This window comes from Dermacentor variabilis, chromosome 5, assembly GCF_050947875.1.
Source record: "Dermacentor variabilis isolate Ectoservices chromosome 5, ASM5094787v1, whole genome shotgun sequence".
Classification (NCBI taxonomy): domain Eukaryota; kingdom Metazoa; phylum Arthropoda; class Arachnida; order Ixodida; family Ixodidae; genus Dermacentor; species Dermacentor variabilis.
Genome location: NC_134572.1, coordinates 11,723,540 through 11,750,358, shown reverse-complemented (window position 1 = coordinate 11,750,358; position 26,819 = coordinate 11,723,540). Strand labels below are relative to the sequence as shown.

At 46.8% G+C, this 26,819-nt stretch overlaps 1 protein-coding gene across 1 annotated transcript in view; it reads right to left on the bottom strand.

Annotated features, from left to right (window-relative positions):
* Window positions 1-26,819, bottom strand: part of LOC142582247 (cytochrome P450 3A43-like) — a 111,582-nt gene that overhangs the window by 2,197 nt on the left and 82,566 nt on the right. Inside the window, exons 10-12 of the mRNA XM_075691712.1 lie at window positions 14,796-14,904; window positions 8,607-8,698; window positions 8,386-8,526 (exon numbers count right to left, since the gene is read on the bottom strand). Of these exons, the coding sequence (XP_075547827.1) occupies window positions 8,386-8,526; window positions 8,607-8,698; window positions 14,796-14,904 (342 nt within the window). The remainder of the gene's footprint in view (window positions 1-8,385; window positions 8,527-8,606; window positions 8,699-14,795; window positions 14,905-26,819) is intronic.

The following is a 26,819-nucleotide window of genomic DNA, read 5'->3' as shown; positions in this document are numbered from 1 at the left end:
GGCACAATATAACTATAGATCAATGATAAAAATGATGAAGAAGCACTTTTCACACACTTCCCATGAGTTAATCAAGCTCCTTAGTTAATCATTGCTTATTTTACCAGACTGATACTTATCTATGTGTATCTCTGTATTACTGGTTATAGTGTATAGAAATAGAAATATAGAATATAGAAATATAAGCAGTTGTGCGGAGTTGATAACGACATCTACAGCTATTCTTCTCCGCCTTCTGTACCATTCGTTTCTGAACCTCTCGTCCTACTCTTTCCTGTGTGGCAGCTTTAGAATGAAAAATAAGTTGCATGGTTCTTGTTGTCCCCGCTATTCTTTTGCACTGAAACTGCTATCATGAATCAAATAAAACTGGCCTGAGCTTACGAGCCTCCTATTCTTTATCACTCTCCCATTCTCACCTTTTCCACTAAATCATTTTGGCATTTCGTTCTACTCATTCATACTTTCTTCTTGTGCTATGTATGAAAAGCGCTCCATTCGTATCTCCTTGCATCCCGTCTTTTCATACACTACGCAAGAAGGTAGTATGAACAGCGACCAACTTGCTCTTCTATCACTCTTTTGGCACTCATTCATGTTTTCAACTGTTTTCAGTCACCAGACTTCTTTTCCAATAAACGAGTGCTGCAGGATGAAGCATGTTTTTTTTTTAAATCTACAGGGTGTTTTTTTTTTTCTTTGGCTGCAGCAAGTGTTTAAAAATTACCTGCGGCAGATAGCTCAATTTTAACCTTAGATCTAAATTACTCGATGAGGCAGCCATTACTTCTACAAGGAATTAAAATGCTTAATTAAATAATTAGCATAATTATGCTAATTAACTTTTGAATCAATTAAGTTACAGCACATAGTTCAATCTTCTAATTATAGCCAGTAAGTTCGAAAGGCATATCTAATTGGAATGAATTCTCAGGACTGCACCAGTTTCGAGATATTAATTTTGAATGTGTCCGACGAGATCCTTTGATGTTCCATTTACTTTTTAAAAGAAATACTGTTCTATGCATTGAAGCACAGAAGTAACTGGAACACCACTGCATTTCATCAAGACACACTAAAAATGAATATCTCGACACTGGGGCAGACCTAAGAATTTGTTCTAAGTGCATACGCCTTGCAAACTCAAGCTACAATTTGTAAATTAATATATTTGCTGTAAAATAATTATAATGTTAACTAGTCTAATTATGTTAATCGTTTAATTAGGCATTTAGATTTCTTGTAGAAGTAATGACTGCCTCAAACAGAACATTAGATGAAAGATTAGAATTGTGCTATTTGCCACAGGAAATATATAAAAATTCGGTGTAGCTCAAAAAAAAAAAAAGGACACCCTATGTAGCCTCTTCATTTGCTGTCTTGCTGTCGACGACAGAGAAACGTGGCTATAATTCTCAAAAAAAGAAGTGAAATAATATAGAAAGATACAGAAACAATAAACATCGCTGATGCAAAACAACAACGTGTGCAAATGCAGACGCATCGCATATGTCAACCTGAATTTTTTGTCATTGGTAACGAGAGAGAGAGGAAGCTCTTAATTGAAATGCAGAGAATTGTGCCGGCATGTGTAAAGTCACCTACATGCTACTCTGCATGGAGGTGGGGATGAGGGTTGAAAAGCCCTAAGAGAGAGAGAGAGGACGAAAAAAAGAAGAAAAATATTTAACAAAGATGGACTTGAGTATTTACATATGTTTGCTATGCTGCATTCAGACGGAAGGCTATGTGAAAATGAAGTTTGGTCATTCTAATGTGTGCTTGCATTATTTTCCAAAGCTTGCCTAGCAAGTCAGTATCCTGAGGATAAGCAAACAACAAGCTTAAAGCCTGCTGCTGCTTAGAAGGACAAGGCGTAGGACCTAATGTGCTTAGCATTAGTAGTGCCTGGCTAATTTTGTCCATTTCGTATTCAAAAAAGGTCCTTTCATTTATATGAGCTAGACATTCTAACAAGCTCTGCTCTACCATTTCTATGGCATCGTTTATTTGTAAAAGCTGTTAGACGCATATTGTTATTTAGGCACTTGTTTGAAAGAGAAATTGAGCAAGAACTATCAAGGCACACACACCATACATATAGCACCCATTATGAAACTACTCTGATAACCTTCCCAAGCCTCTTGTGAAGTCTTATCAACATATAGAAACACATTCCTTCTATACTTCAGCAATATCATGCTTATTATATTTATGCGTGCTCTATGTAGAAATGTAGAAGATGAGGAGGATAGTGCTTTGACGGACTTTGTGTAGTGGGACTGGGGAAATGCACAGACAAAGAAGACGTCTTTGTTCTGGTGGTTTTGCAACAGGCTGTTCCGCCGTCTTGCTCAATGTATTGTTGTCTCTTGTTCACATTGAACTGTGACAATATATAGCATCCGTCCAGTGCACGGTTAAAGGCACAGTTAGAGTCATGGGTAAAAGCACCACTGTTCATCCGATGTGCAAGTCACCGCCATGTAAAGACAGGCTGCGTATTCAGTAAACAAATGTGCATTTTGCAATCAATAAGAGCAGACTACTACTTTTGTACTTCTTTGTAGTTCATCACCTTGAACAATATTTGCCGTGTAACTTTTGAAAACTTGACTATATCTTATCTTCTGAAAAAATTCACAGTGGTAAAGTTTACCAAAGGTACTTTCTTGCTTGCGTGGTATGTAACAGTGCACTCTGTACGCTGTCTTGGAAGGCGCCATTAAAAAGTTGCGTAGGAAGGTTGAATGTCAAAGCATGCTTGGGCATCCTTGCAAAGATATTGGCAGCCAGAATAAGCATGCCAAAACGCCACTTCCATTTCTTGCTCAAGAGAGTGACGCACCCATTCGACTCTTCATCTCTACTGTGACAATGGTCATTGGAAAATGGGCCACGAGACATGGTGCAAACACATCATTCAATTGTTGCAGTCTTGCCACTTTTGTGGATTGCAAAACAGTGTGACTGCGACAAAAAGTGTTGCAAAAACAAAAGTCGTACGGCAAATATTACTATTGTTGAAAAGTTCCAATAAAGAAGTCATAGGCCCGTGCAGTACATGCAGCACAGTCGCAACGTAAGCTGGAGGAGCGGCACCATAGGAGCTCCATTTTTGGCCCCACGCACTACAGGTTCTTTGCAGCGAAGTCTTTTCGCGTCGTTTTCACAAGAAGGATTTGAACTGTCAGCCTGGTGTTGACAGCAAGCTCTGGCTTGTGCGGCGGCTTGTCCTGCTCTCTGCACAGCGGTCTGCTAAGCCCGATGTTGTTTTGTTGTAGCCATGCGCATAGCCATACAATTAGCTTTTTTGGCAGGGGTTTGTACCTTGCGACGGGGCGCCATAACGTGTACCGAAGAGTAAACACAGGTATCCAGACAATGCGGAGCACATATCACATCCCTTGACCTGTGGCACGGTATGTTGCTATTGATGATGATGATGATAATGGTGGTTTATTGGCATCCCCTTCAAAACGGGGTAGTGACAAATAGCCATCTACCCTGCTAGAGTTAACCAGGTCCAGCTATGTCCAGCATGCAACTGCTATATGACATGCCACCTGGTGTAATATGCGACTGCAATGCAAAGGGCGCACATACACATGCTACACAGCGCGCTACTCACATCGCAAGGCAAGTGGCACGATACGATGGTAACAATGATTTATTGGCATCCCCTTTGAAACACGGCAGTGACGTCACGAAGCGAGCTTGATTTAATCGGGTACATATTTTCTAGCATTCTTGTATACATCTCTTTAAACTTTTCTTCCCTAAACCTTCTTAACTACGTACCTTGTGCTGCTACCTGTGCATCTGCTACATGGCATTCTACTTGGTGTAATAATAAGCAACTGTAATGCAAAATGTGCAGGCATTGACACTATGCGGCACGCATGTGACATTGCATGTAATGTTCCTGCATATACAGGAACACTAATTGCATGTCTCCTTGCACATAAGGGCATTTTTCTGCAGAATGCTAGCAATTTTGCTCCGAACAAGTTACGTGAACGCGAGTGCTTCTTCTTATCTCTAGAACGTCATTTCTGTACTGATCGCGCATTGGTCCTCTTTGGAGACTTTAATTGTGTATGTAACGCGCAAGATCGTACGTCACTGAAGCTGAGACATGATCCAAGTAGTGATGCATTGCAACGCCTGATATGTGATTATAAGCTTGTGGACATTGGAGAAAATGAAAAGGCAGGATGTCGATATACGCACTTCCAGGGCACCTCGCATGCAAGGCTTGATCGAATTTACGTTTCACTTAGCGCACTACCTCTTATATATGGTTACACTGTGCACCCTATATTCTTTAGTGACCATTGCCTAGTCTCAGCATCGTTTGGCAGCCGTCGGTATCAAAGTCGGCGTATGTGCTGGGAGCTGTGGAAGTTTAATAACCAATTACTTTCGCGTGAGTGTTTCTTAAATCGTGTTACTGAGCTTATCGCTCATGCATCATGCCGCAAGGACTTGCCACTATTTGCTGTGTGGGAATTATTCAAACAGGAAGTTAAAATGATAGCTATCGAAGAATCATCAATATTGGTCTTTGAAAAAAAGAATAATTACAAAACATTGTATAAACTTCTGAGTGAATTGCATGAGCTTGAATGCCTACATCCGGGTCAATATATTGATGATATTCATAAGGTCAAGGCACAGTTACAAACTTTGAACGCAGAAAAATACAGAGGTGCACTAGTGCGTGCGCGAGAGCAGCGTTTCCTGGAAGAACAGCCTTGCAGTAGGGCCCTTGGTGATGAACGCCGACACGCGCTGTCTAAACAAATCCTACATATAGAGTATGGTGGAATCATTGTTAATGACCCTACTCTAATAACTCAAGCGTTTTTCGAGCATTATCAAAAACTGTTTCGAGACCACAAGCCATTGGATACAGATGCTGCCAAAAAAATTGTATCGTTGCTGCCCCAGTTAAATCAGGATGATTACAATTACACAAATGAAAACATTGATATCAATGAGGTAACTTCATGCATCGATTCGTTAGCGAAGGGCAAGACGCCCGGCCCCGATGGCCTTACTGCCGAATTTTATCAGTGTTTTCGTTCCCTGTTATCACCATTATTACTTCAGGTGTACCGTGAGGCCTTGGAAGTAGGTTACCTAACCACCACAATGTACGAAGGACACACCGTCCTTATAGCCAAAAGCGATGATGAGACTAAATTGCAAAAAGTTGACGGATATCGGCCTATCTCCTTATGCAATGTTGATTATAAAATTTTTGCTAAGGTATTAGCTAACCGTTTGCAAGTTGTAATAAGATCTGTGGTCGGTGATCATCAAACATGTGGCATCAGAGGCCGGTCCATTCAGACGAACATTCATGTTGCGAGATCGGTGCTAGAGTGTGTAGCTGAGGGGTTTGGACAGGTGGCAATGGTACAGCTAGATCTGGCTAAGGCGTTCGACAGGGTAAATCACTCATTCCTGTTTACTGTACTAGAGCATATAAATATCGGGTCCCTGCTCCTTAGAGGCGTCAGGATATGTTATGCTAATGGTTCAACGAGGCTGATAGTGAATGGCTCTCTCTCCGATTCGATTAGGCTTGCATCATCAGTACGACAAGGATGCCCTTTGTCACCGCTCCTGTTCTGCTTGTATTTAGAACCACTTTGTATGAGCATTGTTAAAGAACAAAATTTCCAAGGGTTTAAATTACTCACTAATGAGGTTCGGGTTCTTGCGTATGCAGACGATGTGGCCTTTTTTTGTACAGATAAAGAGAGTGTGATGACTGCTCTTGCAATTACAGAAGAATATTGTGCGGCTTCTGGTGCAAGCGTTAACTTTGAAAAAAGTTCAGGTTTTTGGTTTGGATTATGGGCCACAATGCCATCACATTATGCAGGCATTCAATGGAAAGAAGATCTGCGTTATTTAGGTGTGCCTCTCTCACAGTATAGAAATAGCAACGCTCATTGGTCGGGAGAAGTTGGCAAAATTCAACGTAAAGTGAATTCATGGCGAGGGCGGAATTTGTCAATGTTCTCTCGTGCTGAAGTGTGTAACGTTTTCTTAGCTTCCCGTCTTATGTATGTGCTGCAAGTACTGCACTGCTCACGACTTCGCCTTCAGGCACTGCATCGCGTATTTGCAACATTTATTTGGAGTTCCAGTTGTGAATCGATGCGGCGCGACAATCTGTTCCTCCCTCTTGAACGTGGTGGTCTAGGATTAGTCCACCTCTTCATCAGGCAAATTGTTTCACGCCTGTTTTTCTTTCGAGACAACGACCATCCATTTTTGCGTGAAATGTTGCAACTCCATTTAGTTCATTATATTCCTAATATAGTAGTGTCATCAAATGCCAAAGATGTCCCACAGGCCCCTTGGGCCTTTCTTAAGGAGGTTGTTGACACATTTCTTTTCTTGAAAGTTAGATTCAGCCTGGAGTACGTGTTCACTGCGAGTCGAAAAGCAATTTCTGCGGCACTGGTGGACTCTATTTTCCCAGATCCTTTGTATCGTGCACCTTATTTAAACCGACCTTATCAGGATGTACTTAAGCGCGTCCGAAAAATGTGTGTACCTCCTGGAGTAAAAACATTTTTCTTTAAATTACATTCGGAAACACTCCCTGTTAAAACTTGGTTGAATTCGAGGGGTTGCTTTGTGCCGTGGTCAACAAACTGTCGGCTCTGTCCACGTGCCGAAACCATAGATCACTGCTTCATAGACTGTAGGGACGCTGTATTCTTTTGGGACATTCTCCAACGGACGCTCAAAAAGGACATTGACATGACCCCATATACAATTAGGTTTCTACCGTTTAAGGTTACGGGTGGTCCTCCCTATGACATGTTCATAGTACTTGGTTTACATAGCCTATGGAGAAGTAGACTGTGTGACCGCCATGCCGAAAGCCCGCGATCTACAAAGTCCTTCTTTCGCGAAAGTGCTGCTTATGTAAGAAGTGTCTACGCTGCGCAGGAACCTCCGCCAGACTGGATGCTCTTGTTGGATGCATGTGTGTGTTTGCCTGAGTTTTAAGTTTGTAGTCGTGTCCACTTTGTAATACACCTTCAGTTTTCTTTTCCATGTAATAAAGAAAAAAAAAATTGCTGGTGTGGCTCAGTGGTAGAGTAGCTGACTCCCACGCAGTGGGCCTGGGTTCAGTCCTGGTGAGAAATGGGTACTTTTTTTCCTCATTCCTGGTGATAGCTGCTACGGACACTGGTGGCGGCAGCGGACGCCATTGCCAACCAAAACGGCTATTGGAATTTGCCGATAACAGCTTACGCTGTAATAAATAAAGGAAGGGAGGAAACGTGGAGCAATCTGTACTACAGCAAAAGGTCCGACACTAGTGTTTGCAGAGTGGATGCACATAGATAGTAAATGAAGAGTAAATAGATTGGAACCTGTGTAATTACTTTACATACTGCGAAGCAGTTACAGCTACAGGGTCCTATACCGCTGTGCAAGGTCACATTCTTCTTATTTATATCCCTTTTCGAAGCTCCTTCTGTTTGGCCTGTTACTTTTTCCTTTTTCACTACTATATAGCTTTGCTAAAGATAATCGACTCTACCTGAAGTTGATCTATGCTAATCCTGTGTAGTTCTTATCTATCGTAAATACTTGGAAATAGGTCGAGCATGAACATAAGTTGACCTCTATATACTGAATTCACGAAGAAAAAAAATAACTCGGATATAGGTAAACCTATCTCCTTTGGGAAAAACCTAACACTTTGTACATGACACACCTATCTTTACAGCGAGATAGGCTACTGAATCTTCCTAGTCGGTGCCACAAGCTGCATCTTTGTATAAACTGCCAGAGAAGTTGTCCTCGTCGGATGCTTTGCAGGATTCCTTGGCACCACAATCAACGTCATCCACAGTGCTGTCAAGCACATTGGATATGCAGCATTTTTTAAAGCGTCTGGATAATCTCCAGACTGGCTATATGGTGGGTGTGACGGAGGAACATTGTTACCTCGGTACTTTGGCTAGCTTTGTTCACGAATATAAGATTATTTGGTCAAGAATGTAGGTTGATAGTTCCTTTTGGGCAACATTCTCGAGGGGAAAAAAAAAGGACTAATCTTTAAATACTTAAGTTTCCTGTTTTGCTATGTTCGACTGCAGTCCTATAGCACACGGTAACAGCAAACAAGTGTAGTAATTTCCATGCCAAGTCCCTGCTTATGAATTAATAATTTTGTATCTTTCATCCCCATGAACACGGACGTAAATGTTCTTGCTGCATTGCTGATGAACATGTGTTTGTTCCTGGAGCCATTTTACACCACAACAAGAACTGAAGTGAACGGGTAAAACTCTGCTGCACTGCAAAGCTCAGGTGAAAGCTAGCGGCTTCTGCGTTGCGCACCTGTCGGGATCGAAGCGCTCGGGTTCTGTCCAAGCCTTGGGGTCCTTCTGCACCACCATGGTTGGAGACATGATGCTTAGGCCGGCACGGTACTTCACGCCTTTGTACTCGAAGTCTTCTCGCGCAGACCGAGTCACGAACCTGTGGCGAGTTGCACAATGATAAACCAAGCGCTGATCGCAGGCACCTGCAAAGTGGCTCCATAAGTGTGTTATACGCACGCAACGACCACAGGGAAGAGACGCAATGTCTCGTCCACCACGCACGACAGGTACTTGAGGCCTTGCGTCACCGCCGTGTAGTCCAGGGTACCCTGCATAAGCATGACAGTGAGCACCTATATTTTTCTTTATTCATTTACTTTTTTTTTTGAAGGGCTCCATGTCGGCTTAGACTAAATGGTAATATTGGGTTGCAGAAACAACAAGTCTACAATGTAACCATACATATGAACTGCAAACACGTGTCTAGACTAAAAGAAGAAGGGAAAATTGGGAGGACTCTTAAGCTTCCGCTTTAAGAGTGGAATGCGATAGCATTCAAAGATCCCTGACTGCTGCTCACGCTTCTCGGCAACTTCAGCTTATGTAACCTTAATGTCTACCGGGAAATGTTGCCAGTGAGTGCTATGCACAAAGGCGAGCTTTCTGGTAGAAGCACGGCTTCTTACGTGGGCTGATCCTGGAAGTAGTGCACAGCCGCGTCAAAAAATTACATCATTTTCAGGTTTCTGTTATTGTTTCAGGCATTTAATGTTTAAGTCTGAGATGATTTAAAATAATAGGCATGCGCATTTTGTTTCATCGCATTTGTTTGTGGGTTGTCATTCTCTAAATTCTGAGGAATAACTTTGTCAAGAATGCAAGACAAGTTATGATCAACTTTAGTGATAGAATGGTGCACCAATATAATCAACATATACCGCATGTCATATAGCAAGGCATGGCATATACATATATCTAAATATATACGGCATTTTTTGCTCACGGACAACTGTGCCGATGCGGACACCGACACTGAATTTTCTGCAACATGGGGCCCTTAACATTCTCGCGTCAAAACGAGAAAGAAACAAAGGGCGTTGCTTCGTACATTCATGTTTTTCATTTAGAGTAGTTATGTATGTTTTTACCCACGGCGCCTACATGGCATTACAATGGGAAAGAATACAAAAAATACAACATAGTAGCCGACATAGTAGCACAATAAATGTGAGGTATGTCACATGCGAAAATTGTGGAATGGAATAAATAAATAAGAAAGAAAAGAAAAGTAGCAGCAGGAAGCTCGAAGAAACGACATTGGGAATGCGGCAACAAAAATCAAGGTAACCCTGGCTACCCCTTACACACAAATACACATAACAAAATAATGATGAAAACATCCAAATACATGAATCGAAAGGCCCCGCATGCATGCATACAAACCCAAAAAAAGAAAGATGAAAACAATGTCGCATATTTCAATGACACACAGGACAGCTTTACAGGTGTACATCAACATAAAGCCATGTAGAACACTAGCCATCACAGCATATTTTGTGTCAATACATTTCCTGCATTTTCAAACTATATAAACATGTGTCAGGGCATCAACTGCCACAATGGCTACAAGACAGCCAATTTCACTGACAGGTTGTTTTCGGAAAGAAAGTGCTACTGAATGCAGCATTCCTACATTTATGTTCCTTTACCTTTATACAATGGCCAAAATGTGTGGACAGATAGTGGGGCATAAAAAGATCAGATTCACGCGAAATATCGATGTCTGAGTAACAAATATGATGCCATAGCTTTTCTCAGGTGGAATGCATATTATTCCTGAGAGTTAACTTGGCACAATGTTCATAAAACAGAATAATCACAAACAGGTTGGTTGTGGCCACGATGTCCGATTCTAACTGCAATTGTTGTTTGCATGATTCAAAGCACTTTTTTTCGATTGAGCAGTTACGGCAGCTTTCCCATGTAAGTGAAACATGCAGTGAACGTCTCCATGGGAGAAGCAGCGGGGAGTGTAAATGCTCCAACAGACTTTTCCATATCATTACGCTAAAAGGAGACTGCTCAATGCACGCCTGTGAGTGCATAGATGAAGCAATAATTATTTCTCCAGAAAAAGTCAGGCTTCATCGCGACTGAACTAATGGCCTGTGTCGTTACCATGTATAACAGAGGTGTAGAAAAAAAAAGTGTCCCCCCCCCCCTTCATGGCGTTCATAATAATCTTGGCTACGGAACGAATGTATAGTCTCCTCAGACCCAACGAAATGCTAGCATGACAATACCCTTTATAGTCAGCTCAGATTGTCAGCTGGTCTCTTACGAATTGGAAAAAGCTAATTGCTTGATCACATGGGCATGAGTGCATGCTCAAACCAGATGCTGCATTACATAACTGGAGGCCATTTCTCTATTTTGTTCATACACGAATGTCTTTTGGTTGCCTGAACACATAGAGAGAGGTTTAATGTCACCTGTGAATTTGTTGCTTCCACTTTTTATCCTGTAGATGTGCCATTTGGTGTCATTTGAAAGTGCACAACACATTCATGTTTATGCTTTGTGCATTTCTTTGCATGCTCTTGCTGACGAGTATACAGATGGATCATGTGGTTACCCATAATTTGGTTAAATCAGTGCATTGAAGGAGCAGGGGCGTGTAGAAAATAAGGGTAGACATAGAGGGTTGGCGTATGATTTAACTAAATTTATATGGAACCATATGACATTTGAGGGTGCCTAAACCATTCTTAAGAAAAATGAAAGCAATGGTGCCATAGGACTTTCTTTTGTGAGCAGTTGCTATTTTCCCCCACAAACGACAAACCGGTTTCAATGGCGCAGCCATACCAGCTGCTCCAAACATTCATTTCTTTATTGCACAATTTAAGCAATTTAATTCCTCATTTGCTTTCACAAAGGCAGGAAATAAAAGGAAATAACACGGAAAAATTGCCTAAAATATGAAATGCCTTGTTTTGTTCAAATTGTTGCAATTATCTTTCTATTATTATTGTTGCATGTTGTTGTTGTTGTTGTTGTTGTTGACCTGTGCCACTTTACATGTCTAAGTGCTAACGTGGATGACGAAGCCATCACCCCTCAGGGCACATCAGCAGCTATAGATCAATTTCCAATTTCCTCTTCACCAATTCCTGACGGCATATGCCCAAAACTTCTAAAACTCAGCCTTCCATATGCCACATTTTAGCCATTTTCTTCCAGCAGTCTGTCGACTCAGGGCATATGCCAGAGGACTGAAAAATCTCTCACGTTATTCCTGAACTAAAACCCGGTGACCCTTCAATAGCTCCGAATTACAGACCTATTTCGTTAACATCGCTTGCAAACTTCTAGAGCATATCATATCATCCGCAGTTATGAAACACCTAACGAAGCATGATTTTTTTCTTTCACAATCAGCATGGGTTTCTAAAGGTATGTTCCTGCAAAACGCAGTTGTTTGAATTCATTATTGATCTCGATAACGCCAGGCATTCTTTATTGGAAGTACATGCCGCGTTTATATATTTCAAGAAAGCCTTTGATAAGGTTCCACATATCCGCTTATTAAAGAAACTTTCACACCTAAACATAAAACAGGAAAATTCTCAAGGGGATCGAGAGCTTTTTAAAGGGCCACTCACAGACAGTTTGTGTAGATCAACATTTCTCTCATGTAGCCCAAGTCAAATCTGGGGTGCCCCATGGAACTGTACTCAGACCAATTTTATTTCAAATACTATATGTGAACTACCTAAACGCTAACATATACACTACAGCACGATTGTTTGCAGACAACTGCACAATATACAGACAAACCACTAATACCTCGGATGTTGACACATTCCAGGATGATCTAAACAAAATTAATAAATGGTGCGAAATGTGGCAGATAGAAAGAAACGTTTGAAAAATAAAAGCCATTGTATTAACTACTTCAAACACGGCATTCAAATGCCGTTAAACATTGAATAACATGCTCATCGAAACGGTGCCTAATTAAAAATATTTAGGAATTAATTTGACATTGGATGTTTTGCGGAAGTGCCGTATACATAAGGTGGTTATCAAAGCATCTCACGCACTTGAGTTCATTAGACGCAACCTACACTCTCCTAATAATGATACAAAACTACTGGCTTACACTACATTAGTACGTTCGAAAATAGAGTATGCATCTATAATGTGGAACCCTCATCGATTATACCTAATGAACAAACTAGAATCGCTTCGGAACAAAGCCACTCGTTTCATTGCAAGGAAGTACTCTCGAACACTGTCTTTTTTTCCAAAATCTTTACCACAGTCATTCACCCTTCGCCACCTGTTACATCACGCCAGCTCACCACGTTTTTCCTCGACTAGACCATTCCTTCAAAGTATGTTGATGCAGCCGAATATGGGAACAGAAATCATTATGCAATATCAGTCATTAACTCTCACGGGCAGGTCGCTGCGGCCGCCTCCATTCCTGGCTCTTCCTCGGAGGAGGCGGAGGAAGCGGCCATAGCCCTGGCCCTCACAATTTCAAATTCATCAGTTATCGTTAGCGACTCCAAAGCAGCCATACATAACTTCGGAGCGGGTAGGGTCTCTAAGCCAGCTTTTTCTCTCCTCTTGGCTCATCCTTTCAATCAAACTGTGGCATTAATCTGGACTCCCGCGCATGCGGGCCTTGCCGGAAACGAGGCGGCTCATGCCAGTGCCCGAGGATTTACAGTCCGGGCTCAGGCATCAGATGCGTCGGACCTCGCCACGGAGGAGGCGCCGTTCACAGCGCGGGATCGACTTATTACTTACCACGAAATCTGCACACACTACCGATTAGGCCGCTTAACCTTTCCGCCACTCATGGGCAAATCCCCGCGTAGGTGTGAAGTTCTGTGGCGACAGCTGCAGACTCGCACCTTTCCGTCCCCTTACCTCCTCCACCGCATTCATCCCGCCATTTACCTTTCTCCCTCTTGTAAATTCTGTGTATCTCCCAGAGCAGACTTAAACCATATCATGTGGGGGTGCCCTAAGCACCCCCTTCCCCCTTTCCTCAAGCAATTAATATCTAGTGAGGAGCAGTGGGAGGCTGCCTTGCGCAGCTCCAGGCCCGATCTTCAGGAGGCCATCCTGGAGTGGGCTGAGAGGATAAAGGAGGTCTACTTCAAGTAGTTCCTCCCCCCACCCTCTATTCCATTGCCCCCTTCCCTTTAAAGAGGGATAAATAAAGTTTTTCATCATCATCATCAAAATGCAGCCTATATATGCGTGAACCAACTACTTTTTTTACTCGCCACTTCTTGTCACTATCAGACAGTAGAATGAGCTCTCAGAAGATGCTACATGTCTTACGAATCATGATACATTTGTTAGCCACTTAAAGAGCACATTCTTATGAACATTACTGATTTTGTTTCCTTCTTCTATTACATTCAGATTCAGTTCAATTGTGTCAGGTTACTGTTATTTTTCTTTCTTGTAGTTTTAAATTGCAGGTCCTCTCTTCAGTTCAGTGTACTTAGTGCTGAGTATCTGGAAACTGCAAGGCCTGTTACAGATTATTTGGTCATAATTCTCGCTCCATTGTTTTACGTTAACTATAATCTGTATAGGAATTTATATTGCGATGTTTGCATCATTGCGTATTGGCTGATAGTTTTATGTTAACTATAGTGTGTACTAGATTCATTGCCTTGTATCGCGCTTTATTTTCCTCCTTTCTCTCTTTTTTTCTTTTTCTTGCCATTACACAGTTATTTTCAATTAGGGGTAATGAGACATCCACCCAACCGCAGCAATTGCCACAAAGGATTCATTGCCCCTAATTTCCCCTAATTATAATTACTTCTCTCTACCTCGTAGGTTTACACAGAACTATTATGTCAAACTCTCGCCTTTGCTTTGAGTTACTTACAAATTCGACTTTGCCCTGCCTTCTGCTAGCCGCCTAATTAGCTCGGATGAGAGCGGCTGCCCCGGAAAGGCGGTGGTCCCGGGTTCAAGTCCCGGACCAGGACGAATTTTTCTTCAACTGCGAGGCTTTTCTTTCGAGGAACCCGTATTGGTTTCCTTTGTAGCAATTGCTACGGTTGGGTGGATGTCTCATTTCCCCTAATTAATTACATCTCTCCACCTTGCAGGTTTCTGCGGAACTATCATGTAGTTATTTTCAATGAGTTCCAATGTATTTTCTTTTTGTTATAATTTCCCCCTATGTAATGCCCCCACCGGGCCTTTAAGGTAACTGAATAAAAATAAAAAATATTTCGCACGGACTAATTGAAGACGGCAGACCTGAAAGTTTTTGTTCTTTATAGTTCACTTATCATTATTTTGTTATTGTTGTATTTGTTTTATTACAACCAGCAGGCAATGCAAGCCCCAGATAATGGAAACAGTTTTGATTGCACTTACATATTTTTGTCTGACTTGCTTCGTTTCCTCCCTCACTTTTTCCTGGACGTCAGGGTGATTCGCAAGCATGTAGCATACGAAGCTCAGAGCCACGGAGGTCGTTCCAAAACTGAAGCGGGGTAGCACAGTGAGGGTCATTTGGTGCATGCTCTCTCATTTCCTACTAGGTTCATCTCCTCATTATTTTTTTTCCTATGCCACATAACCTAAATACAGAGGTTATAGCACTTGTCTGCATTGCTTCTGCATATTTTTATTGGCAGAAAAATTCAACTTGTCTACAATGATGGCATCTTCCTTGATTATTGAGGATCTTATAAGAAAGGTGTAATAAACGCCTGCTCCATATATTGGACCACAAATATATAATCGATTCCTTCGATCTAGATTTGAACGCCCAAATCCGAAATGGGACGTGGCTATGGCATTCAATAAACACTATGCTTGGATAAGTAAGAAGTTACTATCAAGTTTATTTGATGGATGTCTGACGTACTTTTGCGGCAGGCCCATCTGAGAACGGACATATGGACAATGTTGGAACGAGCAGTGGATATTGCACTAAACTATGCTTAGAATTTTCATTGTCGTACAGCATGATTACACAACTTTTCTTTTTATTGGCTTAATATATACGTACAGCAAATTTTCACTCATCATCTGCATCTTCAATACTTTATTGGTTCGTTGACCTATTACAGTGGGTCAGCGTTAATGGCATGTACAGCCCCGTTCATCATCATCATCATCATCATCATCATCATCATCATCATCATCATCATCAAATTGTGGCCATGCCATGCCTGCAAACTTCTTAATCTCATCCGCCCACCTACTTTCTGCCGCCCCCTGCTACGCTTCCCTTCCCTTGGGATCCAGTCCGTAACCCTTAATGACCATCGGTTATCTTCCCTCCTCATTACATGTCCTGCCCATGCCCATTTCTTTTTCTTGATTTCAACTAAGATGTCATTAACTCGCGTTTGTTCCCTCACCCAATCTGCTCTTTTCTTATCCCTTAACGTTACACCTATCATTCTTCTTTCCATAGCTCGTTGCGTCGCCCTCAATTTGAGTAGAACCCTTTTCGTAAGCCTCCAGGTTTCTGCCCCGTAGGTGAGTACTGGTAAGACACGGCTATGATATGCTTTTCTCTTGAGGGATAATGGCCCCGTTACATTACAGTATAATACCGCGATGTAAATATTGACACGTGTACATGTTTATCTTTCTCGGGTGACCAGGTTGCACTGCTTAAGAAATGTTATCACGCAGCGGAGGACGCGCCTGCATGTATAGGACATTTCTGGAACATTATCGATGGTTCCATCCGCTGTCTGTCACCGAACCTTGTTTAATCTGATTGCATGTATGCGTGACGCGAATAGTGTAGAACTTTGTGGAAGACACGCGGGTCCCAGTGATTAGTCTCGAACCTTCGACGATTGATGTATAAAAGCCGACGCGCTTGACCCGTTGATCAGATTTTCGACGATCGCCGACAGTGTTCGCAGCTGTCGTTGTGCTATAAGTGTAGCTTGTTTTTGTGGGCACAGGTTCGCCCAATAAAAGTTAGTTTTGTCTTTCACAGTATTGCTACTGTGTTCTTCAACGTCACCACCACGTGACATCTGGTGGAGGTGCTCTTCGTTCATGTACCGGACGCCCCCGACAAGCCGTGATCCAAGCCCGGATCGCAAAGAGAACACCAACGTAGTCCCGGGCCATCGAACAAGCCGCCGTCTTCAACAGCTGCCCCCGGAGCACGGACTTCTACCTGAGAAGACCAATAAGATTGTGGCCAAGGCAACCCCAATGGCAGCTTGAGCGTCCCCCGTCGTGCTACAGCAGCCCAGGGAGCCTCCGACGTTCCGCGGTTCAACATTCGAGGACCAGGAAACCTGGCTTTAGACGTATGAGAGGGTCGCTGCATTTAACAGCTGGAACAGCGACGACAAATTGCGACATGTCTTCTTCGCATTGGAAGACGCTGCCAGGACGTGGTTCGAGAACCGAGAAGCCACCTTAACGACGTGGGACCTTTTCCGAAGCGGCTTCCCGCAGGCATTGACAAGCGTCGTACGCCAAGAACGAGTCCAAGCACTACTAGAAACCCGAGTGCAGCTGCCTAATGAGACCACCGTGATTTTTACAGAAGAAATGAGCCGCCTATTCCGCCACGCCGACCCGGAAATGTCCGAGGAAAAGAAAGTCCGCCTTCTGATGCGAGGAACTTTTCGCCGGAATGGTACGGAGCCCACCGAAGACCGTCGACGAGTTTCTTCGAGAGGCCACCAGCATCGAGAAGACACTGGAAATGGGGCACCGGCAATTCAGCCGCCGCACTAACTCGACAAACTACGCCGGAGTTGCGTCACTGGCCCCCGACGACCTGCGCGAGACTATCCGAGCGGTCGTGCGGGAGGAGCTACAAAAGCTGTTCCCTTCATCACAGCCTCAAGTGGGTTCAATTTCCGGCGCCGTCCGTGAAGAGCTCCAACAACTCGGAGTAGCCCATGAATCGCGTCGCAGCCTCAGCCGCAAGCGATGACATACGCCGCTGTAGCCCGCGGTCACGTACCCCCTCCGCGCCCACGGCAGGGCCCAGTGACGACACAGTTCCGTCGTCCGCCACCACCCTCGCCGCCTGCACGCCAACCCGTCACCCCACGCGGCATTCCAAGGAAGACTGAAGTTTGGCGCGCCCCCGACCACCGTCCGCTTTCCTATCACTGCGGAGAAGCCGGGCACATCTACCGCCGATGCCCAAACCGGGAGTTGGGACTCCGAGGGTTCGCCGTTAACGCGCCGCGACCACAGATTGGCGAACGACCTCGCGATATCGCGGACTACCTCGCCACCACTCAGTGGAGCCCCCGACAACCGTCCCGTTCGCCGTCACCAGGCCGCTACCTGTCGCCGCAGCGCCGACCATACACCGGCCCAGCCCGGGGCCGCTCTGCGAGCCCATATCCGGAAAACTAAAAGAAGCAACCGATGGAGGTACTGTTGCTGTTCGTCGAACTGACGAAGATCCTCCGCCGCCGACGAAGACGACGAAGAGACCATCTCGATGACATAATAACGACACGCCGCCGTCCCGACGAAGTCAGGAAGCCAAGACTACACCGACGAAAGACGACTTGACGACGCGACGTTCCAGCTTCAGTTCAACACGAAGCAGCCGTGATCCGACGCCAAGACCTAACTTCAAAGCCAGACAAAGAAGCACCGACTTCGACGTGCTTCTCGATGGCCATGCAGTTGCCGCCTTAGTGGACACAGGGGCCGATTACTCCGTAATGAGTGGACACATCGCCACGCAGTTGAAGAAAGGTAAAACTGCGTGGGAAGGCCTTCAAATTCGAACCGCTGGAGGACACTTCATCACGCCGACTGGAATCTGCACGGCAAGAATTACCGTTCATGACCGGACTTACCCTGCCACCTTCGTTATCCTCCAACAGTGTTCACGAGACGTCATTCTCGGCATGGACTTCCTAAACCAACACGGCGCAATTAAAGACCTGAAGCCAAAGTCGATAACGCTGTCGGAAGATCAAGTGATACCGCCGGAGAGCTGTCGTAGTCACCACGCCTTGAGCGTGCTCGAAGAAGTGAGCATCCCGCCGCGCTCCAGCATTATTAATTCCGTCGGCACCGAAATACCCGCTGACGTAGAAGGCGTCATCGAGGGCGACCAACATCTACTGCTCGACCGTGAAATTTGCGTCGCAAGAGGGATCGCTCGACTCCACGGAGGAAAAGCGGAAGTATGCTAACCAACTTCAGCCAAGAGTTAAAGCACATCAACAAGGGCGCGACAATTGCGTACATCAGGGAAATTGTGGAAATTAGCAATGCCTTTGTCCTCTCGGATTCTGCCGCATCTACACCGATGAGCATAGTCCCCAAACCAGACTTCGACGTGAATACCAGCCTTCCTATAAGTAAGCAGCAACAGATCAGAAGTCTTCTCCGACGATACACAGACTGCTTTTCGACTTCATCGAGGATTCGACAAACACCAGTCGAAAAGCATCGCATAATAACCGAAGAGTGCGCTCGACCACTCCTCCAGAGCCCTTACCGAGTTTCGACGCGAGAACGTGAAGCTATTAGGCAACAAGTGGACGAAATGCTTCGCGACGACATCATCCAGCCGTCGAAAAGCCCGTGTACATCTCCTATAGGCCTTGCGAAGAAAAGGGACGGAACCCTACGCTTCTGCGTCGATTATCGTCGACTGAACAAGATCACGAAGAAGGACGTGTACCCCCTTCCACGGATAGACGACGCATTGGATTGGCTCTGCAACGCTAAATACTTCTCGTCCATGGACCTCTCAAGTCTGGCTACTGGCAAATAGAAGTCTACGAGAGAGATCGCGAAAAGACCGCCTTCATCACGCCAGACGGCCTCTACGAATTCAAGGTCATGTCACTCCGACTGTGATCGGCGCGTGTAACGTTTCAGCGCGTCATGGACACAGTGTTAGCAGGATTGAAGTGGAAGACGTGTCTTGTTTATTTGGATGACGTCGCTATCTTCGCGGGAAATTTCGACGATCACCTTAGGCGGCTTGCGACAGTATTAGAGGCCACCAAGTCATCAGGGCTCACTCTGATGCCGGAAAAGTGGCACTTCGCTTACGATGAGCTTCTATTCCTAGGCCACGTCATCAGCAAATCTGGAGTACGCCCCGACTCTCAGAAGCAGTGGCGTAGCTAGGTCGTCTGGCACCCGGGGCCCATAGTTCTTATGTTACCCCCCTCCCCGGGTGTAGCCGGCGTAAAGAGCGGTGTCTTCAGACGTATATGACACCCCCCCCCCCTTCACTGGCCCCTTGCACCCGGGGCCCACGGCCCCCCGGCCCCCCCTGTTGCTACGCCACTGCTCAGAAGACAGCTGCCATCGCAAAGTTCCTGCAGCCAATCGACAAGAAGGCAGTGCGCAGATTCCTTGGCATGTGTGCCTACTATAGACGCTTTGTCAAGGACTTTTCGCGCATCGCGGAGCCGCTAACACATCTAACCAAATGTGATGTCGAGTTCAAGTGGGAAACGCCGCAGGCAGACGCATATCAAGAACTCAAACGACGCATGCAGTCGCCGCTGGTACTTGCACACTTCGACGAGGACGCCGATACCGATATCCACACTGACGCCAGTAGCCTAGGTCTCGGTGCCGTCCTAGTCCAGAGGAAAGACGGACTTGGACGGGTGATATCTTATGCTAGCCGGTCGCTGTCAAAAGCGGAAGGCAATTATTCTAAGACTGAAAATGAATGTCTCGCCATCATTTGGGCTACAGCAAAATTCCGCCCTTACCTCTATGACAGGCCATTCAAAGTCGTCAGCGACCATCACGCGTTGTGTTGGCTAGCTAACTTAAAGGACCCTTCAGGACGGCTGGCGCGGTGGAGCCTCAGACTGCAAGAATATGACGTCACGGTAATCTACAAGTCCGGAAGAAAACACTCTGACGACGACTGCTTATCACGCGCCCCCATCGATCCCCCGCCGCAAGACGACAAGGACAACGACGCCTTCCTTGGAATAATAAGCGCGGAAGACTTCACTAAACAGCAACGGGCAGATCCGGAGCTAAAAGGCCTCGTCGAGTATTTGGAAGAGAACACCGACGTTTTCCCTAGGGCATTTAGGCGCGGGTTGTCGTCGTTCACGCTATAAAACAACCTGCTCGTGAAGAACTTCTCGTCAGTCCGCGCCGGCTACCTTCTTGTTGTACCGTCAGTGCTGCGTCCAGAAGTACTGCACGCCCTACACAACGATCTAAGCGCTGGGCTCCTCGGATTCTTCCGGACGCTGTCGAGGATACAGGAAAGGTATTACTGGCCGCGTCTGACCGCAGACGTCGCCCGTTAAGTCAAGACATGCCGAGACTGTCAGCGACGCAAGACACCACCGACAAGGCCAGCAGGATTACTACAGCCGATCGAACCTCCTCGCCGACCATTCCAGCAGATTGGGATGGACTTGTTGGGGCCGTTTCCGACGTCAACATCCGGAAATAAGTGGGTCGTCGTGACGACGGACTATCTCACCCGCTTCGCAGAAACTAGAGCTCTACCTCAAGGGCATCGAAGACGATGCATTTCAAGTGCTCCTGGCGCAAAACCCTACTTCTGTCGCTGCTGTCGTCACTCTTTGCCAGAGCTTCGATGAGCTGCGTCGCCAAAGGGTCCTTGCGTGCAGTGGTGTTGCACCTTGCGACTCTCCCTCGGGCCTCACGCTTCGCTCCAGCTCCACGCCAGCATCATCGCTCTCTGTTGAGATTAAGGATTTAATTCGTGAGGAAGTGGCGCACCAACTCAACGATCGACCTCCCCAGCCTGACACATCTCTGGCTGCTGCCATTAGGGGGGGCCATTCGCGAGGAACTTGCGAGTAGCTACCTTTAGTTCAACCGTGCCCTCCTGTGGTTGCACCTCCGACCTATGCCGAAGTCGCCGCGCTACCTACGCCGCCGACGATCGCGTTTCCTGTGCCAATGTGACTTCAAGCTGCACCTCTTCCCGTGTCGCCTCCAATTCTGTCTTGAAGTCCAGTTCAGACCCCTTGGCGCACATGCGACAACCGGCCCATATGCTTCGCTTGCGTTGTCGCCGGCCATGTCGTGCGCTTTTGCCATCGTCGCATGCCACCTTCTAACGCTGCTGTCGCAACGCCTGGATATGGCTATTCCCACGATACTACCGAGCATGCGATGCTTCCCAACCCAGAGTTCGCCATCACCGCTTTGTCGCTTGCTTTTCCCCTTACGTATACTACAGAGCATGCGATGCTTCCCAACCCAGAGTTCGCCATCACCGCTTTGTCGCTTACTTTTCCCCTTACGTAGCTGCCAGTCACCTAGCGAGGGAAACTAGTTGCTGCAGTTCTGCAGGCACTGTTTGGATCGCACCGATGGCGCGAGTTGTTGTGGTCGCACCGCTGGTGCGATCGGTTGGGAACTCGGCGCTGACGCCCGTGGTTGTACCTGGGTCGCAAGCCCCAAGGGTAGCGTTGGCCTGGCGGCCTGGGGTACAACTGGAAGCATCCGAAGGTCCCGGCAAAGCATGAGTCGACTGGTAACAACAAAACAACTTGTTTATTTTAACATCGCAAAGAGTTGGCGGTCAGGTTGACCGAAGTAGAGAGACGGGAGAGCACTTTACTCAACAGAAGAAATCGGAGCCCTCCTTTTGGCGTCCGGGGGCAGCTGTTTTTATACTCTCGCAGTTGAGGGCAAGAAGGAACCCCTCAATAGACGAGCACGTGATTGTACAATGGGCTAATGGTGACGCACACTGTCGTAGCGCCGCCGGTCGGGCACAAAGACTGGGAGGAGAAGGTAACTTCGGCTCTCGTAGCGCCTCTGGTCGGGCACAATGACTGGAAGGAGAGGGTGACCCCCTGCTGTCGCATCGCCGCCGTTCGGGCACAATGGCACATACACTCACACACGCACATGAAGACACGTGGCATCGGAACATGCCTGGAAACGCCTGGAAATGCCTGGAAACGCCTGGCGGGGAGCGTTGCGGCGACGCCGAACGGGCCAAAATGTCTGCCGCCCCGCCGCAGTCGCGCCGGCAAAACCGCGCGTCGCAGGCGAAACGCAACAGACCGCCCCGCCGGGGGAAGGAGATCCCGATGGACAGGGGACTGCATCCGCTGTCCGGAGGGATGTCGCTCGATGATGCTCATAACCGAAGTCGGGCGTCCCTCGACGTTTCTTGAGCGCAGCGCACAGAGAAGGCCTCGTTCTCTCGTTCAGGTTCGCACAGGACACTGCAAAGTGACTTCGGGAGAGTTCACATTTTTGTTCTCGTTCCCGGCAAGCGTTAGAACTACGCTGAAACTCAACCGCTCAGTCAGCAAGCACGGCACAACCCTCACTAAGCCCTGCCAGGCTCTTTCCCCTTTTATACCACTGCCTAGTTCCTTACAGTAGTCTAGCATCACTCAGAACGCGTCCACAAATTGGAAAATTGCACTAGAAAGCATATCATCACTTTGAAACACTAAACAAAAGCAATATGTTAAACAATCCTGCCTCAGGAAGAAAAACATCAGTAACAAACAATTTTGAGGCTGATTCCTACGTTAGGGGCTTCGACTTAAGCCATCGGCGTTACCGTTGAGACTCCCCTTTTTGTAACGCACCTCAAAGGAATATTGTTGCAAAGCGAGGCTCCAGCGCAGGAGGCGGCCATTTTTGGGAGAGATGGTCTGCAGCCATTGGAGAGGGCAGTGATCCGTCTCAATGATAAACCTCGAGCCGGCTAGATAGCATGACAATTTCTGAACGGCCCACACGAGACACGCACACTCCTTCTCGGTGGCGCTATACGCCTGCTCACGACTGGTCAGCTTACGACTAGCATACAGGACGGGGTGTTCTACTTCTCCATTTTCCCGTTGGCACAGTACAACGCCCATGCCTCGCTCACTAGCATCGCACTGAACAACGAACCCTTTTGTATAGTCTGGCGATCGTAGCACAGGCTGGCCTGTTAGGGCACTCTTTAGGGCGCTAAAAGCTCTTTCCTTTGTCTCGTCCCAGACGACTGTTTGAGGCTCTGTCTTTCTTAGAGCATCCGTCAGGGGAGCCGCGATATCAGAGTACCTGGGGATGTACCTCTGATAGTAGCCGGCGACACCTAAGAACGACCGAATATCGGTCTTTGTGCGCGGTTGCGGAAAGTCTCGCACAGCGGCCACTTTTATTTCAGAGGGGCGGCGACGACCCTGACCAATCACGTGACCGAGGTAGACAACCTCGGCCTGTGCTAACTGGCACTTAGGAGCCTTGACTGTCAAGCCCGCTTCGCGCAGGCGGGTTAGCACTGCCCGCAAGTGTGCCATATGCTCAGACCAGGATGCGGAGAATATCGCTACGTCGTCTAGATACGGTAAAGCGAATTCTTGGTGTCCCCGCAACACTTTATCCATGAGGCTTGAAAAACAGTATGGCGCGTTCTTCAAACCAAAACTCAACACTTTAGGACGGAATGTTCCCATTGGTGAAATGAACGCCGCATACCTACTAGCCTCTTCTGTGAGTGGAACCTGCCAATAACCCCTGACAAGATCTAGGGTGGAAATAAACTGAGCGCTACTAACTTTCTCAAGGCGCTCCTCGATGTTAGGGATCGGATAAATTTGATCCTTAGTGATGGAATTAAGCCTGCGGTAGTCGACGCAAGGACGAGGTTCCTTGCCCGGTACCTCAACTAAAATCAAAGGGGAGGTATAATCACTCTCACCTGCCTCAATAACACCGAGCTGTAGCATTTTCTTTACCTCAGCCTCCATAATATCGTTCTGGCGGGGTGACACCCGGTACGCCTTGGATCGTACTGGCTCTGGGGAGGTAAGTTCTATATCATGAGTAAGTACAGAAGTCCTACCAGGCCTCTCAGAGAACAGACCTTGAAACTCTTGTAATAGCTGGTGTAGTTCGGTTTTCTGCTCAGGCGACAGCGGTGCTTTACTGATAAGGTCACTAATGACTTGACCGGTGTCTTCCCTGTTCGTCACTGAGCCTAGTCCCGGAAGCTCGACCGGAAGCTCTTCAGGAACGTTTACCATCATGCACACCACTGCTTCCCTTTGTCTATAAGGTTTGAGCAGATTACAGTGGTAAACTTGCTGTGCTTTCCGCTTTCCTGGCAGACTTACCACGTAGTTAACGTCCGACAGTTTCTGAACAATTCGTGCTGGGCCCTCCCACTGCACGTCTAGTTTGTTGTTTAGCGATGTGCGCAATATCATGACCTCATCGCCCACCTCAAAACGACGGGCCCTGGCTGTCCGATCATAATAAACCTTGGCCCTCTGCTGGGCCTTTGCCATTGCTTCACCTGACAACTCCTGTGCCCTTCTTAAGCGTTCGAGGAGCTTAAGTACGTACTCCACCACGACTGGGTCGTCGCCCCTGCCTTCCCACGATTCTCGAAGCATGCGAAGCGGAGACCGAAGCGAGCGACCGTACACCAGCTCAGCTGGCGAAAACCCCGTAGCTGCATGCGGCGCGGTCCTTAATGCAAACATCACCCCAGGCAGACACAGCTCCCAGTCAGTTTGATGTTCAAAACACAAGGCTCTCAACACGCGCTTCATGACGGAGTGGAGCTTCTCAACGGAATTCGACTGTGGGTGGTACACTGAGCTGTGTAACAGCTTTACCCCACACCTTTCGAGAAAAGTTGTCGTCAAAGCGCTAGTAAACACTGTGCCCTGATCCGATTGGATTTCCGCAGGAAAACCAACTCGCGCAAATATGGACAGTAGTGCATTGACTATCTCAACTGAGCTGAGTTCTTTAAGCGGCACTGCTTCAGGGAATTTTGTCGCTGGGCAGATCACAGTCAAAATGTGTCTGTACCCCGTGGCTGTTACCAGCAGAGGTCCCACTGTATCAATAACGAGCCGTCTAAAAGGCTCCGTAATGATAGGTACCAATTTCAACGGCGCCCTCGATTTGTCCCCTGGTTTGCCCACCCGCTGACAGGTGTCACATGACCTCACGAAGTGGTCTGCGTCCCGAAAACACCCTGGCCAATAGTACTCTTGCAAGAGACGGTCCCTAGTTTTCTTAACTCCTAGGTGTCCGGACCACGAACCCCCATGCGTCAAGCGCAACAGATCCTGACGATAGCATTGAGGCACGATCAGCTGATCGAACTCCACTCCTCTGCGGTCTAGATACTTCCGGTACAGGACTCCACCTCGTTCCACAAAACGCGCATTTTTCCTGGCGATACCTTCCTTGACATTGCAGCGTATGTTTTCTAGGCTACCATCCTTCTTTTGCTCGGCTATCAAAGCCGACCGGCTGACTTTTAGCAACCTATCAAGTCCGTCTGACGTAGGCGCGATGAGCAAATCAGTAGATAGCTCTTCTAACTTTCCCGCATCGGGATTTTCCTCTCCAGTATCTGGTGCCTTTAACGTTACAGACTCAATTTTATTCAGTTCGGGCGTGCTCTGAATATCAGCTTGCTGCGCCTCTGACCCTTTTTCGTTGTTTGATAACGTCGGCCCCGCAACTACCGCCTTTGCAGCGAGCTCCCGAACCTTCGACCTGGTTAAGGCCTGAACACTAGCTTCACCAAACAAAAGCCCCTTCTCGCGCAGGAGGTGATCGGACCTGTTTGAAAATAGGTACGGGTACTGGGGGGGGGCAGCATAGATGACACTGCCGCCTCCGTCTCAAGCGCTCCGAAAGGTCCTTCAATAAGCACCTTTGCTACTGGCAGACACACGCTATGAGCTTCCACGGCTTGCTTGATCCATGCGCACTCGCCCGTGAACATATGGGGTTCTACGTAAGACGGGTGAACTACATCCATCGTAGCTGCGGAATCGCGAAGCACTCGGCACTCTTTCCCGTTCACGAGGAGATCTCGCATGTAAGGCTCGAGAAGCTTCATGTTCTCGTCAGTGCTGCCTATTGAAAAAAACACAACTTTTGGTGTTGTTTCCGGACACTGCGCCGAAAAGTGACCCGGCTTCTGGCACGTATAACAAACGCGCGCTTGCCTCATCTCGAACCGCTTTCTGCGTTCGGCTTCGGCTGCCGCCGTCTCCTTAGGTTCGGTCGCACTGCTTCCACTCGCATCCGCACTACGCGTGTTCCCCTTTGCTCTCATGGGTGTGAACTTCGGCCTCTCAAACTTCGAGCCAAATTCACCCTTTTGACCGTCCTTAGCTCCGCGAGCCCGACGCGTCACAAACTCCTCGGCTAGCTCAGCGGCTTTAGCCACCGTACAAACGTCTGGCCTATCCAAGACCCAGTATCGCACGTTCTCCGGTAACCGACTATAAAACTGTTCTAGCCCGAAGCACTGCAGAACTTTATCGTGGTCACCAAACGCTTTCTCTTCTTTGAGCCACTCCTGCATGTTTGACATAAGCCTATACGCAAACTCTGTATATGACTCACTTTTGCCTTTCTCATTTTCCCGAAACTTCCGACGGAACGCCTCCGCAGACAGCCGGTACTTTTTTAGCA